Raw genomic sequence first — 19,145 nt, 5'->3', positions numbered from 1 at the left:
AGGACCACACATTCAGAATTTCTAATACTTGAAACAGTCTGGTATTTCCACCCGCCCTATATTTAAGACATCTCACTCACTTTATGGTGTTTCCCAGCACTATTTTATTTGAAAAGTCAAACTTGAAGAACAGCTGCTCTGCTGCAGTCCTGTGTGCACAGCACATCAACATGTACATTAAAATATAATTTAAAAATGAAGGGCAAAATAAAATAAATATAACATTTTGCTGAACACAGAAACAAACACCAAGAAGCACACTACAGTAGCTAATGCAGTTTCTTGCTCTTTTGTGTATGCAGGCTCAATTAATACAAATCTCTCAAACTGTGCTTAGCACCTAAAATGGTGTTACTCCTCAACAACAACAAAATATCTGTAGGATGTAATACCCTGAATTTCACAGTTTCTCCCCAAGAATAAATGAAAAATGATGCAGTTTCTCCTGCATACTTTCAGCAGGTGGAAAAATCCATTCTGAAAATAAAAGACAAGTAAAGTGCTTATACAATCTTTAGAATACAGTTCAGAACTGAATGCTCCAAAGGCCACAGATTCCAAAGGTTTAGGGTACAATCCTATACTAACATACTTGAAAAAAGTCACATTATGAAACTTACTTCCAAATAAAGTATAGGATTGTACTATTGAGCATGCTTAAATCTGCACTTGGTTACAGCCAATGGAGATAATCTGAGTTAATGATGGTTATGAAGCATCAGTGATTTATAAAATGTACCAATTTTTTCAATCATCTTTCAAGACTTTTAAGGAAATTGTATACATGCTTGCTCCCTGTGATGCAAGAAATAATACAAACTTTGCTTGCTGAACTCTTCTGCAAATTTTTTTTCTCTTGGGCAGTACATGGTTTTAACGGGCTGTGACAATAAGCTATCATTTTAACATTAAACCAGTAAACAAAAGATCACTATCTCAAGTTGATATAATAGGAAACTCTGTAACAGCTTATGAAACACAGTGCTTGTATTCATTCAGGTAGTTATGAATGTGTCAGTGGAAGAATAGGATTGAAGTCCTACCTTCCAGTTCCCCCTCAAACTTCCAGACGAGTCTATATGTATTTCAGTGTTTCAGTGCAACCAACTACAGAGTCACCTTCCATTAAAAAATATCCCCTTTTCCAAGATGAGATTGTGCATTTTTGATCAAAAAAGGAGGCCTTATCAGATAGGACCCTTCAAGATTGTTTTGTCAATGAGCACAACTCTAATCTCCTTTCTATACTTTCATCTGGTCCAAACTCATAACATAGTTATTTTCCTTTAATAACACAGGTATGTTTTCAGCTCTTCCCCCACCCCCTCTTCATTCCTCATAGGACGCTGTTTTCATGGTCTCACACATCATTACATCTTCAACTCTTTGGAGACAGCTAATGACAGTGGTGACAATACACCAAACATAGATGCTGGTAGAGCTGATATGTAAAATCGAATCTGTTACAAAAAGTGGTCTTACAGAGCATCTATAATTCCAAAAAAAGCATTTGGATTAAAGGACGAGGGGAGAGAACACAATATCAGCAATTGATACAGTACTTAAATAATAAGCAATACAGCAGTTGAAAAATATGGCATGTTTCTGAGTATTTGCCATCTTGTTGGTAAATGTAAAAAAACAGAACCCAAAAATATCTGAAAGCAAAGAACAACTTTGCCTTAAACTGAAGTTTTGCTGATTAAAACAATGTATGTGCCAGGAGTCCTGCAACATTAACAATATAGATCAGCCTCTCTGATCAATATATTGGGCAAATGTTTTCTTTTTATTTAAGCAGGCCATTTTGGGACCATTATAACCTCGTTGAGGTCAATCTTTTCATCCCCCTTCGCTGGGCCAGGTTGGAGGACAATACCGGTTCCAGCCTTGGTGCTTGAGGCGTTTGGTTTAAAGCAAAGTAGGTGGCTGCCATGGCACCCTGCAAAATTAAAAAAGAGGGAGATTATGCAGTATTTCAGAAAAATCACATTTTCCCTCTTCCTAGGAAAAGGCATGGCTGCTTTAAAGAGGCGCAGATGTGCTACATTCATGCTCCTGCAATCCAAAGCATCTTTTCAAAACTGAATCTGATATTTGTCAGATATTTGTCAAAACTAATATATTGGAATATTAATATATTGGAATTGGAATTGGCCAGCAGATTACATTTTACCTTTCCTATTTTACCAGAAAAATGTAATTTTATATACAATGTACATAGATATCTTTTGACACAATACTTTTGACAGTGTTAGGCAAGAGGCAAAGGAGTTGCAAGCAAGAAATGCAACAATTTATACCAGAGGATGCAAAATAGCTTGCCAGTAGCTTTACTGGTTACCACTATTATGATGCATCAGGTTCAAAAAGGATGGATCTGCCAGCCTCCTAGTGACTTCATAACCAATTCCACTGAGCCATCTGGGAATCCTTCAAGTTAATTGATCACATACATGTCTGCCATTGATGGATGAAAGGAGAATGGCTTCAAGCCTTTGTAATGGGTGAGACTAGGAGGGCTCTCTGGATTGGGCCTGCAGGTTCTTATCACCTGCATACCTTCAGCATGCATCTGACCTAAAGCTCCAAACACTAACACTATCCTAAAAAGTTGTGCCTAAAACCATCCAGACAATTACATGCCTTAATCAAGACAACAATGGGCAAGGAAGCCATGTCTCCAGACAAAAAGAGGATGACTTTCATAGATAGTCCATTTAAGTGAGAGAAGATAGGTCTCACAGGCAACCTAGCAACTAGAGGTTATTCCCCTTTACAAACTCAACGTAAATTGTTCCAAACTTGATTGCAGAAAGTACAACTTCAGCAACAGCGTGGTCAATGCCTGGAATGCACTACCTGACTCTTGTTACATCCTCCAACACCCACTCCTTTAACTTTAACTATCCACTATTGACCTCACTCCATTCCTAAGAGGTCTGTAAGGGGCGTGAATAAGTGCACAATTGTGCCTCTCATCCCTATCCTATTGTCTCCATTTATTCGTACCTATTTCCGGTATTCATACTCATGTTTATTCTTATACCTATCATCTTGTAAGCAATTGACAAATCAAATCAATCAATCAATCAATAAGAAAGATACACCTCCCAGATATTGTTTGGCTGATGGGTTATTTTAGTTTGTGAGAAGAAAATATTCTCCCTCTCAACTAGAGCTTTCAAGCTGGTCCTTAAACTACTTGGCCCACGCTAAGCAAAATGGGCAGTGCTTACCTTCATTTCCTACCAAAGGCGCCAGTGCTGTCTGAAGAAGTTTCTGTGGTCATATGGCCAGCATGACTATATACCGAGGCAGATGGAGTGCTGTCACCTTCCCATCAAAGTGTACCTCTTTATCTACTTGCATTTGAATGTTTTGAAACGGCTAGGTTGGCAGGACCTGGGGCAGGAATGGGAGCAAACCCCATCACGATGCCTGGGTCTCAAACTGCCAAACGTCTGCTCAACATACCCAGCATCTTAAGCACTAGGCCACTGTGCCCCTCTTCCTACCAGTTCATTATCCTAACTGACAAATAATTCATGACAGAGATCTGCAACTTTTTAGAATCTGAGCATCGTTGCATGATTACTGTGTTCCTTCTTCCTCAAAAAATGATTTCTGAGATTAGCAGATTTTGGCAGTTCACGTCAACTTTACACTAAGCCCATCCTGACAGATATTGACATTTCCTCATAAGATTGCATGAATATAAGTGACCTTGTAAGAATTAGGTTATTTATTAAAAAAAAAATTGAGATTTTTTTTTGGGGGGGGCAGGAGAGAATTAAAAATTCTAGGGCAAAATGAAATAATGTTGCTGGTTCTGATTGTATGTAAAATCAGGTTAATTATTAGGCATCTTAGGAAACCATCGCCAAACTTTCTATGTCTAGGAATCAAAAGGGGCAGCATTTAGACCAGTGGTGGGATTCAATTTTTTTTTTACTATCGGTTCTGTGGGCGTGGCTTGGTGGGCATGGCAGGGGAAAGATACTGTAAAATCCCCAGTCTCTCCCCACCCCACTAACCTGCTTTCCAGCTCCATTCTCCTGTGCAGGGCAACAAAAGAAGACCCAACCAATCAGGAGGCAGAGAATAGATGGGAGCAGGGCCAGTCAGAAGTGGTATTCCAAACTGCTCAAAATTTCTTCTACCAGTTCTTCAAACTACTCAAAATTTCCGCTACCAGTTCTCCAGAACTGGTCGGAACCTGCTGAATACCACCTCTGATTTAGACATACCTTTACAAGGTGAACATCTTGTCTGCTGAGTTGATTCTGGGAGAGATACTCCTTGTTTACTATCCATGGATGCCTTATAACTTGGGCTGCAGTTAAGCGCTGATGGGGATCTACATGAAGCATTTTTGACACAATATCCTGAAAAAAATATAGAGAGGGAAGATTAAATTAATGTTATTTCACTAAAAATAATAAGCACTCTGGATAATTATGATTATGATTTCAGGTATGGATGTTAGGAACGGAAAATCGCTTAAGTCAGCCCATAACAATCACTCTACATCTTTTTAAGGTAATTAAATTCTTCTGATGTTAGGAGGAAAGAGAAAAACAAACACTTCAGAGCCTCAAAATGTTCCTATTAGGATATTATATTAAAACTGTATTCATAAGAAAAAAAGAGCTTTAATTCTGATTTCTTGGAAGATGAAGCTAAAGATTATTCATGTGGCTTGGGTTGCAACGTTATTGATCTGACACGAGTTTTGCCTTGCCTACAAAAGAATTAACCTCTCGATGTATTTTCTGCTACTTTAATAATAAATAGGATCTATTTATTGAGATAGGGAGACAGTTTGGTGTAGTTCCGTGATGGCGAACCTATGGCACAGGTGGCATGCAGAGCCCACTCTGAGCACATGAGCTGTTGCCACAGCTCAGCTCCGCTGCAAACGCATGCACATGCCTCCTGCTGGCCAGAGTCTTTGGGTCTCTGCCACGCATGCGCAGGAGGCAGGTGCATGCAGGGAATGCCATGCATGTATGGGGATGTACATGCATGTACAGGGATGGTGCATATGTAGGGGACATGCTCACATCCATGGGGGCAGGGTGCATGTTTGGGACACGCATGCATGTGTGGGGTACATATATATGTGCAGGGATGTGCACACATGTGCGGGGGATGCACACATATTGCATTTTGAGGATGTGTGCACACGTGCTTTGGGCATTCGATGCCGAAAAGGTTAGCCATCACTTAAGAAATGATTAGTTTAATCCTAACTTAGATATAAAATAGCTGGATGACTTTGGCCTAGTCACTCTCTCATAGCACTAAGAGCGAGACAATGACTAACCATGTCTGAAATTTTGTCGAGCTAACTGCAGATTGTACAGACAATCGCCAGAAATCAACATAGAAGGAAGGGAGGAAGAAAATTGGAGAAGCTCACTTTATTAGTGATATGTATCGCATATGACCTTGCCCATCCATAACTCTAATTTGAATTGAAATATATTATAGGTCCTCATTTAGCAGCTGCCTTGGAGTGAGACTGTTCGTAGTTACAACAGTAATTAAAAAGTAATTTTGTGACTTATGTCTGCATTTATGTCCTGAGTTTTCTCTGGTTTTGCCATTACAGTTAGTATGCATTGCCCTGTCTCTGACTTGTTCCCCCACCCCCCCACCCCTTGCTCAGATAAGCTATAGTATCTTTTCCTAAGCTGCTTTTCTCTATGGTGCAACATGTCCCTTAAAAGTGCTAACTACAAGTTAACAAGCTTAACTCTATGATCTTAATTGATTAGAATCCCCCAGTTCATTGGTGCTGTTGGCTGACAGGGACAAGACCCTAATCAATTTCACAGTGAAAAGTTTTTGTCTTCTAAGCGGTTGCAGTAAAGAGTATGCTAGGAAAACAGTTAAAGTAGTGCATTGCTTTTGATGTTTATTCCCCATTGTTGGCCTGTTTCTTCTTTTGTAATCCCTTTCTCTTCAATGAACGTAGCAAACAATAATTCTCTTCTTGCTAATTATCCTAGCCCTGGGGTCAGCATTCCAAAGGGTGTGCGAATTGGGGAAAAGGGATTATAAGATTCTCCTTTTTAACCACCTTTCTCATAAGTCAAATTCCAGAAATCTTCCTCACCATTTGATCTTACTCTGCTATTTGGAGCCATATTCTATTAATTTTGTAACGCAAAGAAAAACTAAAATAAAATTGTAAGCACATTTTTTTTTACTTTAATATTTTTTTTACTTAGTAATCACTTAATGACCAAGTTGCTGGTTCCAATTGTGGTCATTAAATGAAGACTAGCTGTACTGATAGTTACAATTTCTCTCTAAAAGCATGTTTTCAAATTACTTTTAAGACTTAGAAAAAATGAGTCAAGAATTGTGTTACAATATTCAATACTGTGGCAACTGGTAGATCACTAATCAGCTGGTAATCCTATACCCATTAATGTGAAAACAAAACTCATTGAATTCACTGAGAATTACTTTGAATACACCTATATAAGACTTATGAAGTTTGATGTATACAATATACTTCCTTGGGACATGCAACTTGGGGGAATGTGTGTCAAAATCTGCAACTATATCAAACTCCTCAAACATCCAAAATGTAGGATAATGAACTTCATGTAGATTCACAACAGCATCTGACCATTCATTGCTGAAAACAAGCTGCTTGATAAATCAGACTTTGACCTGATACAGTGGGTTAGTGTTTACATTTGCCAAAGTGGAAAAAAAAATGAAACAGCTCCTTCTGCTTTTTTCTTTGTCTGTACTAATTCTGAACTGCACTGAAGTTTAGAAACCCAAAAGGCTGTTAAGATATTTAAATGAAGATAAATATAATCAAATCATTCATTTAGTTCTAATTTAAAGAAAACTTAAGTCACACATTGCTGTCCGGTGATTGTTTCCAAACTATTGTAATAATGCTACAAAATATGGCATCTGTGCAATACATGAGATCAACCAGGCATTTTAGATGTAATGCATATTCAGTGTTGGGATTAATCCTTAATAATTTCAGTTAATTGTTCTATTGTTATGGACAATCAGAAAAACTGCAAACACGATAGTCCTTATTGAGGCATTCCCACTTACAAGATGTAATTATGCTTATTTATATAGTTGCTATTGGGTTTTTAAAGAAACTGCTGTAATATATTGTTGTTCATTTTATCTGCATTCATTTAAAATAAATGGAGGCCAATCATGAGCAACACAAGCAAAACAAATGGATAACAATCACAAGCACCATATTATGATGCATTATTTTACCTTTGCAGCATCAGATATGGAATCCCAGTTCCCTCCTGCTAGAGCATATTTTCCGCTGCCAATTCTAGCCAGAATTTCCTCTGGAGTATCATCTGGCCCATTTGCAAAAGGGGTGAACCTTTTAAGCAATAAATAATATGTGAAACCGCTGTAGCATTATCAAAGCATAATATATCTGGTTTGCATACAAAGAGCCTCCCTCAATGTTGTGCTCTTTATGTGTGTAGACCTCCAATTCCTAATCTCTCAGCTGGCCAGCACCTTCTTCGGAGTAGCACCCTTTGGAGAGAAAAACAGCACAGCCTCCACTATTCTTGTAGCTCTGACAGAAGCTAGCATGCTTCTTTTTGGAATCCCTTTTAAAAATTCTGGTTCAGGCATTTTTCTTCTCTTTTTTCATTTTAAATCAAGTTTTTAAATCTTCTATACTACAGTATCAACAAAAATAGACATATTGTGTTTATAAGGTAAATTTGTCCTAGATTTTAGCTTTTTAAAAATTATTCTAAGAAGCAGAATGAAATATATCTAATATATCTAAATATATCTAAAAGCCAAAACTTGAAGTCCTAAAAAAATGTGGGCAGGATTGGATACAATTCCTATAAGATACAGTTCCCTTTTCTTTTGTGATACAAAACAACACTTAAGAGCCAGTATTATAAAACTTTTTACTATGAAAGATTTTATAATGCTAATATAACAAAATGTGATGGTCATCAAACAAAGTATACATCTTCTCTAAAAATCTACATATTTTGATAAATATACAGTATTTACTTTATTTAATTTCAAAACATAGTCATTTCAAGATAGACATCAACTGGAATAAACAACTGCAAATAGTATGCCGTAACTTGCCTTTAATTAACCTGACCATTTCAGTCATGAATCTTTAGTACCCAACTATGGCTCAGTGGCTAAGACGCTGAGCTTGTCTATCAGAAAGGTCGACAGTTTGGTGGTTCGAATCCCTAGCACCATGTAATGGAATGAGCTCCTGTTACTTGTCACAACTTCTGCTAGCAATTTGAAAGCATGTAAAAATGCAAATAGAAAAATAGGGACCATTTTGGTGGGAAGGTAACAGCATTCTGTGTGCCTTCGACATTTAGTCATGCCAGCCACATGACCATGGAGATGTCTTCAAACAGCGCTGGCTCTTTGGCTTTGTAACGGAGAAGAGCACTACTCCCTAGAGCTGGAAATGTATGACTAGCATGTATGTGCAAGGGGAACCTTTATCTTAGTAATTTAAGTGGTGTTTGCTATAATGTCTAGATTGTGTTTCTGTCTTTATATTGCTGTTCATTGGCTTCAAAGATTGACCAGGATACAGATATTAAGAAATTTTTGCACTTACCCTGCTAACATGGTATACAGCAAAATGCCCAAACTCCAGATATCACAGGCTGCATCATAACCCTGCCGTTTCAGGACCTGCATAAAGGAAACACAAGTATATTTTACTACTTTTGAGAGTTGCTGAAGATTTAACTGTTGCTTGCTTCACATTTAGGCATATGTTCCCTCATGCCAATAGGTCCTGGGTCCAGCTCAAAGTTCTACTTTTAACCTTTGAAGTTGTTCATGGCTTGGTTCCAGGGTGGTTTAGGGACCAACTCCTCCAAATGGAATCTACATAGTCCATGTGAGAATGCAGAAGGAAGATGGTGGGTGTTTCTTCGCTACAAAAATTTGGGGGGGATATGGACTCAGAGGCACACCTTCTCTGAAATAGTTTCAGTGCTTAGGAGAAATTTGCCATTGGAGTTCATCTTATATATTGACTATTAGCTTAATACATAGTGGCAATACTAATTTGCTTGAGTGGGACTTATTAATTATGACTGATCAGGTGGATGACACTTTGTATTAATTGTAGTGTTGTTATTTTTGTTTTATGTTAAATGCCAGAAGTCATATGGAGCTAGGCAATGTAATAACGCAAGGAAGCAAGCAAAAGGATCAAAGTATATTTCACTGATTGCCATTCACCTACTAATTGATCAGTTTGCCCAGGATATTTCATTAAAGTACAGTATCCTGATATGCATTCGTGTGTGTCTGTGTGTTCTAAACCTGAAACTGGGGAAAACACCTCCCATTTTTGTCTCTTACAACCCTTGCATAGGAAGTACTATTTACATTGAAACATCCTTGTTTCTTAGTTTAGGGTGTGTCTGGCAACTTCCTAGATCATCTTCTTATTTTAACTCAAACAGCAGGTTGTCCATCTTGCCATTCCATTCAGAGTAAACAACATAATGCCGATTGCAAAAAAAGGTAAGAAATAGCAAAACAAAGAAATTTAAGGGTAAAAAATGAAATAGGTAAAACTAGTTTACACTGTATGTCTTTGGACCTTCCTATTCTAATAAATCATGTGTGCCTTCACTTCACCTTCTTTAAATATCTCATTTATCTCTTTTTGAGAATCTCATTATTGGAGGTTTTCAAACATAGACTGGACAACCATTTGACTGGGATATAAGGCTCCTTCCTTGAGCAGGAGGTTGTACTAGAACAGGGCTCTCCAACCTTGGCAACTTTAAGTCTAGAGGACTTCAATTCTCAGAATTCTCCAGCCAGCTTTGCCAAGGTTAGAGAGCCCTGTACTCGAAGACCTCGGATATCTCTTCCTGCTTTATGATTCTATCCAACCATAACATTCTTCCTTTTCCTCTTGACTTATTCACTCTTCTTTCATATAATTATTCTGCAATTAGATCCTTATCCATTTTGTGAATGAACACTGCAATAAACTTTCATTTCTGCATTCCAGATACTGTATATCCATTTAGTGTTCTTTTATTCTTGAAGCTATCACTTCCTGTTTTACTACAAATAACTTTTTAATTAATCTATTCCTACTGCATCCAATTATTTTAATACTTCTGACATAGCAAAGTCTCATCTCTACATAACAAATAGGGTGAAAACGTGTTCTTATATACAGCCGTTTTTGTTGCTTTCAGCTTTATTCTCCAGGCCACATGCAAGCACTAGCTATCTACTCAATTTTCTTGTCTTAAAATTCCTCCATCCATTTCCATATCTTTAATAAATATTCTGCCATATGCACAAATATTCATCTACTTGCTCTAATGTTTCATCATTTATATAGTATATACAGTAACTTGCAATTACTATTTTGTCTGTTCAGATACAGCTTTCTTAATCTTTGATACACAAATCTTCAGGCTTTGTATTTGTTTTGTTTGTATTTGTTTGCTTAGGCAATCTAAAATTCAGCTGCAAATAATTCAGGTTCTCAACAAATAATATGGCGTCATCTGTGTACATCTACATTCACATCCTTGACCAACAGAACACACTTTTAACTTTGCACACATATTTTTAATGTCAACTCATAAAACGTTTTGCATACACGTTTTATAGTTGTCAAAAGAAAGTGGGGGAGGTTCAAAGAGCAGGCAGCAGTGTGGAATCGAAAGTACATTCTATTCATATTTTCTTCAGAGACTGATTAGATGACTAAAGCTTCTGCGCAAAAATCTAATTGGAAAGCAGGATTGATGACTCTTGGCTATGGACATATTTCGTTGGGTGATACACCCAGAGGGGTGGGGTAGGAAACAGGATCAAGGGTGACAGTGAATTACATATCTCAGAGTTGGCTATGCCCAGGCTAATGCCAGAATGTTAACTTCTAATAAATCCTTTTTAGTTTTGGGAGTGTGGCTCGAGGCTCATGATTTAATTGGAGTAACTGCCGGAATCCTGACATTTAACTTATTAATCCAACTCTTAAATGCATTAAGATGAGGAGAAATCATTCATTCTCGTTCCCTATTCAGGGTTAAACCTTATGCTATACATTCCATTTGTCCAAACTTTATTTCTATCATATACTATATCCAGCTACCAATTTCAACTTCATTAATGTGTAAAACATTCAGTAATTCAAAGTTATTCAGTAGAACATTCCATTCCCTAAATCCAAAACTTAGGCAATATAACTTTTCCCCTCAAATTTACACGTTTTTCAGAGATTATCTGGAGAAGTCTAGTCTGCAGATTTCCTGTCTGGCATAAAATTGAACTGCACTTCTCAGATTTTGTTCACTGCTGCTTCTTTTAGCTTTTTGATTAGAAATCCATTTACACTTTTCGGAAGTGCTAAAGGTATGCAAAATCCCACTTGTTACTCTTTAAAATTAGCACATGGGATAGGAATACTCAATTATATTTTAAAAATTATTAAGACAATAACAAGTTTTGGGCTTCTATGAAGATTATTTCTCTATGTTAGTTTTAATCTAGTACCTTTCAGAGCTATTTAATGAGATTTTGTACATAAAATATAGCTTGTTGCTGAAGAGAACAAATGATTTTCACCCAGACCTCAGCAACAATTGGAGAAAATAAAAGCTATTATGTGATTACATTTACCTGCTGATAATGATCAGAGCTTATGAAATACAAGACTGTTTTTTATTATCTGCCAAGGTGCTTCCACTAGATGGCAGGTCAGTTCTTCTCTAGATATCTTTAACCATTTATAATGTTCTGTTTTCTCATTGCTATTAAATATGTAACTGGTATAACTATCACCCATTATAATTAAAGGTTCAAAACAAAACATTTAAAAACATGGTATGGAAACAAGCATGCAATTTCAGCTGCCTTTTAAATAACTTGTATAACTGAGAAAGTTAATATGGCAAAACAATATATTGAATATTTTTTCAATATACTGAAAAGAATTTGGAGATTAATTAAAATAACATTAAGAATTAACAGCAAATGAGGTGTAAAGTTTATGTTTTCAAAGGATGAGAGAAAGGAAACAGTTTTCCTAATTGCTTTCTCCCCTGAAATTTTATTCAGTCAGATAATCTATGAACATTTATATTGGATTATGAAGACATGTTTACTAGGTACAAATGGAATACTGTTAGCCCTCAATTTACAGCCAGTTGCTTAGCAACTGTTCAAAGTTACAGTGGACCTTCTTTGATACTTGCAACCTGGTTCTGAAGTTCTGATGGCTGACCCCCCTCGCCCAGTCACATAAATGCATGCTGGGCACTTGGCAATTGATTTTCAATCATATCAGTTTGCTGCAACCTGGAATCACATGGCCATGTTTTATGACACTTTTGCTAAAAACAGCAGTTACTTCTGTTTTTCAGCAAAACCAACCCATAGCAAAGCATTGGTTCTCTTAACGACTGCTGCAAAAAAGATTGTAAAATTAGGTTAGCCATGTGAGAGTCCCATTTTATGACTGGCATGGCTTATGTGCAAGGTGGGCAGTTCCATTACGGAGAGAACTATCGTATATCAGTCACATGACACTGAACATATCTCTCCACATGCCATCCTGTAATTAAAAAATAAAACCATAAAGATAACATGGCCATAAATAATGGTATGAACCGTAGCACCAAAATCCACAAAGATGCCCATTTAGGACCAGCAAAGAAATGACCACCTCTAGCTAGAAATAGTTCACCTGGTATATGAATATCTTCAGCATTCTAAGTACATTCTGAAGACACTCAAAAAAGGATCAATAATAAATACGTAATTCAAGAACATCTGGAACTACTCTGCTGTTTCCCTTCAACTACATTCTCAAAAAGGAAAAAGGTTATATGCAAATCTGGTTCTGAAAAATAATCTGAGCTTTGATAACAGTAATTTGCATGAAGGTGATCTCCAATTCGGTAATGAGAAGTTGCTGTTTCCGTCCTTTGAAACTATGGCAGAATGAATGAGACTGAACTGAACAAACTAAAAATTATCCCATATGAGGGATTAAAGTGATGTATTCCCTCTTTGTGTTTTGTTTTTAGAGTGTTGTTTTTCCTTTGTAGGGATTTTCAACTACTAGAACAATGTGATTTTTAAAAAAGTTAAATCTTGTCATGGTTGACTCGCTAAGCAGACCCACTTGCAACCAGATAAGAGTAACGGGAGGGTTAGGGAAGGCACTGGAATATAAAGTGGGGTTGGGAGGGAAATTTGGAATGCAAGTGTGCCGGCTGGAAGCCTGAGACAGACTCAACACCCCAAGGTCACCAGCTGGGGAACATCTGAGGCAGACAGACCATTCCCCAAACAAAGCGAGTGCAAATGATTGGTGGACAATGGACAATGGGAGGTATGGGGAGTGGGAGGGAGGGAAAGTTGTCCTATGCTGTTTATACACGAAATAGTTAGGACTGGCTTTACTACTTCTGTACCCATATGGAATCTTCAGTAAAGTAAAAAAAAATGTCCCAGGAGTTTCTTTTGCTGTCTAACCCAGTGGGACAGTTGACACTCCTTCAAGTTGAGATTGATTCCTTGTAATTTCCTGGACCTGTCCATGAAGTTATTTTGCCACAGTAAGGAAGTATTTCCTATTGTCTTATTCTGGGATTTTTTTCTTTCTTTCAATTTTCCAATTCAGGCCTCATATTTCCTGGTGGCTTCCCATCAAAGTAGTAGCCAAACCTTAACCCACTTATCTCCTGAACTCAGAAAAATTGGTCAGGTGTTGCAACCTTTTTCCAAATCTAAATCACTCTCCAGAAAAGTGGTTGTATAAATATCAAAGGCAACTGCTGAATATTGCTCATTATGGAAATGGTGACCATTATGTAGACTTTTTAAATCTCCATACCTCAGGTGCTACAAAATTGGCTGTGTAACATGGTGTCATTAGTAGACCATTCTCCGCTCTCAGTTGTTTGGCAAATCCAAAATCACACATTCTGATAGACTCTGGGTTCCCTGATTCGTCCACGTACAAAATATTACTAGGCTTTAGATCTCGATGAACAACCTGAAAATAAAGTTGAAACAACTGCACGTTATCTTAACCCAAATTACTATAATAGTAAATGATTTGTCCACAACTGCAATTCTTTGAAAATTATTAGTTAATTCCAGAAATGATTTCTGGACATTTAATTCCATGTCTTAATAAATATTGACATTGCCACACAGCAACAGAGGATACATCTTAGGAATAAACCAGAGGAACTAAATGAATTTTATATTTATATCTATCCATCTGAAATATTAATCATTTCTAGTAAATTACATGCAGCAAATCTGATTGGGAGCAGTTGATAATTGAGAAGCTGTAACTTGCCAGTAATTTGGCTCATACTGCAACTAGAAAGATAATAACAATTAAATCTTCTGTTTGAAGGATGCGCTGCAGGCATTTGATCTTTATTATAAGAGATCATATTTCTATCCTATGCCATTCTATTCTATCTTACAGTCTTCCATTTTTCACTAGTCAGTGAATCACACTCCACGTTCATTTTCTTTGTGGATTTTATGTCTGTGGAGAAGATGATAATACCTTCCCCTATTCAATATTTTAATGACATGGAGTAATATTTTTGGAAAGATGCTTGGATATAGAAAAACTGGTATACTTACACCCTGGGAATGCAGATAGTCCACAGTTTTGCCAATGGTACAGAGAACAGCGCTAGCTTCTCGTTCTGAGAAGCATTTCTGTTGAAGGATTCGATCTAAGAGTTCTCCTCCTCGCATCAGTTCCATCACAAGGTATACAAATTTTCCATCATCATAGACCTACACACGGGTACAGAAAACTTATCAAGTACTTGTAAATCTTAACTTCATACAGGTAGTCCTTGACTTACAACCATTCATTTAGTTCAAAGTAACAATGGTACTGAAAAAAGTGACTTAGGCCATTTTTCACACTGTTCTTTTTCACACTGTTTACCACTGCAACATTCCCCTGGTCATGTGATCAAAATTTGTACGCTTGGCAACTGGCATGTATAATCATGATGGTTGCAGCATCCTGGGATCATGTAATCACTTTTTGCAACCTTCTATCAAGTGGTCAATGGGGAAGCCAGATCCACTTAACAACGGTGTTACTAACTTAACAATTGCAGTGATTCATTTAACAGCTGTGGCAAGAAAGGTAATAAAAAGAGGCAAAATCCACTTAACAGCTGCTTGCTTATCAACAGAAATTTGGGGCTCAATTGTGATTGTAAGTTGAGGACCACCTGTGTTATCTTTTTGGGCAAATACGAAGTTTTACAAAGAAACCAACAAACCCACTTGTTCCTTTCCTGATTCCTGAATCCCAGGAATCAAACAGGCATTGCTTGATGGAAAAACAATTGTCCATAGTTCTTAATGTAGGTGGTTACATTAAGTTACCTACATTTTAATTAATATTAATGTTTTATTGACCAGCATTTTTTCACAACATTTGCTTATCATTCTAGAAGTAAAATGGAATTATGTAAGATATAGAAAGGAATATAAAACAAATTCCAAAACAAATTATTATTTTTGTGAATGGTTTGCTGTATTCTTGAGCTTAAATGTGACCAGGAATAGGCAACTTGGTATTTTTCAGATGCTTGAACGACTCTGTCAGTTCTTATCGTTGATCATACCATTTGGGGATAATGGAAATTGAAGCCCCAATCACTGGATGGCACTAATATGTCTGCCCTGGTTTAATTTAAATATTTCCTGACTGCATATTTCTGATTGTGAATTATCAGTTGAAGTAGATGTGCATCCCAACCCAGCTGCCTGGTCCTAGTTCTTAAATAAACAGGTATCAAATCATTACTTCCTTTCCCTTTTAGTAATAAACTGACTATGGGCCACACAGTTTATGGATTGTAATTTTAGTATAGCTAGTCCATGTATAATTGACAGATTGAATTTTATCATATATTTTATCTGTTATTTATTATTTTATTCTAGAATTTTTAACTGAGTATTTCTATTTGTTCTGGTCTCTGGTCTATGACTGTAATAAATTGAATTGAAATCATTACTTTTTGCTGCTGACATATGAATATAGGGAGGTCATGAAAAATTACATATTGCAGGGCAGCCTTGAAGATGTGATGCTCCCTATAGAAAATGTGAACTTGATGTCATCCTCAAGGTGGTTTGTTTACCTCAGGGTCCCCAAACTTGGCAACTTTAAGACTTGTGGACTTCAACTTCCAGAATTCTGGGAGTTGAAGTCCACAAGTCTTAAAGTTGCTAAGTTTGGAGACCTCTGAATATATATCTGCTCATTTTACTGTATGAGAGTTGAATGAAAAGTTATGTCTCCTCTTCCATAACTTTGAAGTAGGGATAATTTAATAAATGAAACAAGTAAATAATCCTTGAAATGAGCTGTTCTGTTACCTGCATTTTCTTCTCCGCCTAATTACCACTGTTTGCTGCACACCTCTGCTGATGATGCACAAGCTTCTTGAAGCTGTCATGAAAGAACTCCATATTTTATCCCTTCAACCAAGTCCTGAAGGTCCTTTCCACATTTTCATTTGATTACAACAATGTCCCTGTCGATATTGCTTCAGTTAGGGGGAAATGTGGAAGTCTGATGATGCCATGTCCAGATTACACAGTGGATAGGGATAGATACAGTGAAATCTAATTTCACAGTTGCCCCTCAGGTGGCTCATGACATGAGGTACAGTATTGTCATATTGCAATAAAATCTCTTTCTTGTCATTCTAAACTCTGTTTCATTGCTGTTTCAAAGTTTTGAATGTTGTGGTGTATTGCACTGATTTGATACTGGTATCAGGTTCAAGGATATTCTTCTGAACAACACCATCTGTATATCCCAAAACCGTACCACAAATTTTTCTGCCAAAGCCTGGGGTTTAATTTCCCACTCCCCAGTGAAGCTACGGGATGATATTTCATTGACTGATGTTTCATTTCTTGGTAATGATGAACACATGTTTCATTGGCCACTTCTATTTCACAGCATGACAACTGGTGGTAAAGTTTAAGATTTGAAGCTTTCATCTCTGCAGTCAGTATATGAAAAAACCATTTTGTACAAATCTTCTATACTGAAGATCATCAACTTTCCTTAGATATGTCAAGCTTGACCTCAACTTCTCTTTGGGTGACCCAAATGCCCTTAATCAGTTCATCAACTTTTCTCAGATTCAACTCATTGGTTGGTATCTCAGGTCATATCTCTTCTGGTGCAATATTTTTACCTTTTTTTGATCTAGCAATGCATCACAATCATCACCATAAACAACCTGTATTCGAAGGTCAATTTTAACTAGAGGGACTCCTTGGCAGTCAGAAATTTCAATCAGTGTGTTGCTTAAAGCACACTGATAAGTACTCACTACAGACTTCCATTTGAGAAATAATAGTAACACAACCTGTTCTCACAATAATTTCCAAACGAATCAATAGATGTTAAAGATGAATATCAGGGCTTTCAGTAGCAGAACTTTGGCCATCTGTTGTAGGCAACTTATAACACTGAAAACATTACTTTTTTATTCAACGCTCATACTTTCAAAAATAATTAGAAAGAGGAGAGACTTATTATACCATTTTATTTGCATTACTTGGGTGGAAAATATATCTTTTTTAAAAAAGCATGAAGCTCCCTAAAAGAATAGCAATTTCTATTTTTTTTTTTTTTGCAACATTTGCTTATAGATTGTTATTAGAGTGATCCTTAAGATTTTGTAAAATGGAAAACCTTTATGTAAGGGCATTATACATAAACAAAGTTACTACCTACATAAGAAAATTTATCAACAAGGTCTTTGTAGTTACTTCTTTACATTCTGATCCAACTTCAGCATTCAGCATAATTGGAATTAAACAAATACAAAGGTTATTGCAAATTTATTAATACATTTTCTAAACCCAATAATATAGCACATATTTTCCAAAATATTGTTGGAATGGACATCATATAGGTTTCCTTAAACAACTTTTCTTATAGATCAGCTTACCCCCAAGGAGATATGTAGAAGAAATGTGTGACCTGAACAACTACTCACATCTTTGAGTGTAATGATGTTTGGGTGCTGTCCATATCTCAGAAGAATCTCAATTTCTTCTGAAGGGTCCCTTTTGCTCTTATCAATTATCTAAGGGAGAAAGGGAGAACAGAGAAAATTAAAAAGAGAGGAAGCCTCATCTGTGCATTTGAAAGAAAAGCTATGCATAGATATGCTATGCTAAAATTAAACAGCAATCTATATTAATGAATAGATTATGGGAAACTGTTAACAATAGCAACCAGAGACAGAAAAAGAAACAATTTCCTGATTCCGACAATGGAGAGAAGCCAGGGGACTCATAACAACAAAAGGGCAGCTTTGTATTGTCAGTGGTGAAGCTAGAAGTAGACACACCTGCATTTCAGAGCCACTAACAGTTATCAGCGCAGCCTCAATGTGTCCTTCCAAATTGTAATTTACAATGTGACAAAAAAGGGAGAAGTATCAAATGCAAGACTCTATTAATTCTATTTTATTGATTAAATTCGAATGTAAATTAGAACGTAAAGACCACTACTTTTGTCCTAAAATCCAATCGAAGTCTCATCAGATAACTTTTAAGAGAAGGAATGTAGAGCACACCCACATATCTAGCCTGGTGAGATAGGCAGATACCCTCAGGGAGAGGCGGGATTGAAAACAACCCAAGGGCTTTAAAAATAATACATAACAGTAGTGTGATATAGGCAAATTACAGGTGCCTAGAAATGTATGCATTACTGGACTAGTTGCAACTTCTGAATGGCCTTCAAGGACAGCTCCATGTAGGGTGGATTGTAGTAATCCAATCAGGAAGGGACCAGGATATGAATGACAGACAATGGACACAATCGGTGCACAGGATATATTTGTGCAAAGGCTCCCTGGTCATGGCTACCATCTTCCCTTTGAGCCAGTCCCACAAGTCCAGGAGAACCTCCAAATTACATTCTAACTATGTCCAGGGAAATGCTTCTTTACTATAGTTTGTATGTGTTTCTTGCCTCACTAGAGTATGCAGTATTTGTATCAGAAAAGGAAATCATTGGGGCTCAAACTGTTGTCCTC

The 19,145-nt window shown here is 36.9% G+C and overlaps 1 protein-coding gene across 1 annotated transcript in view; it reads right to left on the bottom strand.

Moving 5' to 3' along the window:
- Window positions 1–80: 80 nt before the first annotated feature.
- Window positions 81–19,145, bottom strand: part of RPS6KA2 (ribosomal protein S6 kinase A2) — a 114,437-nt gene continuing 95,372 nt past the window's right edge. The window contains exons 15-21 of the mRNA XM_026705105.2: window positions 18,096–18,185; window positions 14,686–14,844; window positions 13,913–14,074; window positions 8,639–8,715; window positions 7,276–7,393; window positions 4,251–4,388; window positions 81–1,942 (exon numbers count right to left, since the gene is read on the bottom strand). Of these exons, the coding sequence (XP_026560890.1) occupies window positions 1,817–1,942; window positions 4,251–4,388; window positions 7,276–7,393; window positions 8,639–8,715; window positions 13,913–14,074; window positions 14,686–14,844; window positions 18,096–18,185 (870 nt within the window). The 3' untranslated portion in view covers window positions 81–1,816. The remainder of the gene's footprint in view (window positions 1,943–4,250; window positions 4,389–7,275; window positions 7,394–8,638; window positions 8,716–13,912; window positions 14,075–14,685; window positions 14,845–18,095; window positions 18,186–19,145) is intronic.

This window comes from Pseudonaja textilis, chromosome 1, assembly GCF_049901715.1.
Source record: "Pseudonaja textilis isolate UNSWEBS1 chromosome 1, rPseTex1.2, whole genome shotgun sequence".
NCBI classification, from domain to species: domain Eukaryota; kingdom Metazoa; phylum Chordata; class Lepidosauria; order Squamata; family Elapidae; genus Pseudonaja; species Pseudonaja textilis.
Note: the sequence above shows the minus strand (reverse complement) of the source record. Positions and strands in the feature narration are given on the sequence as shown.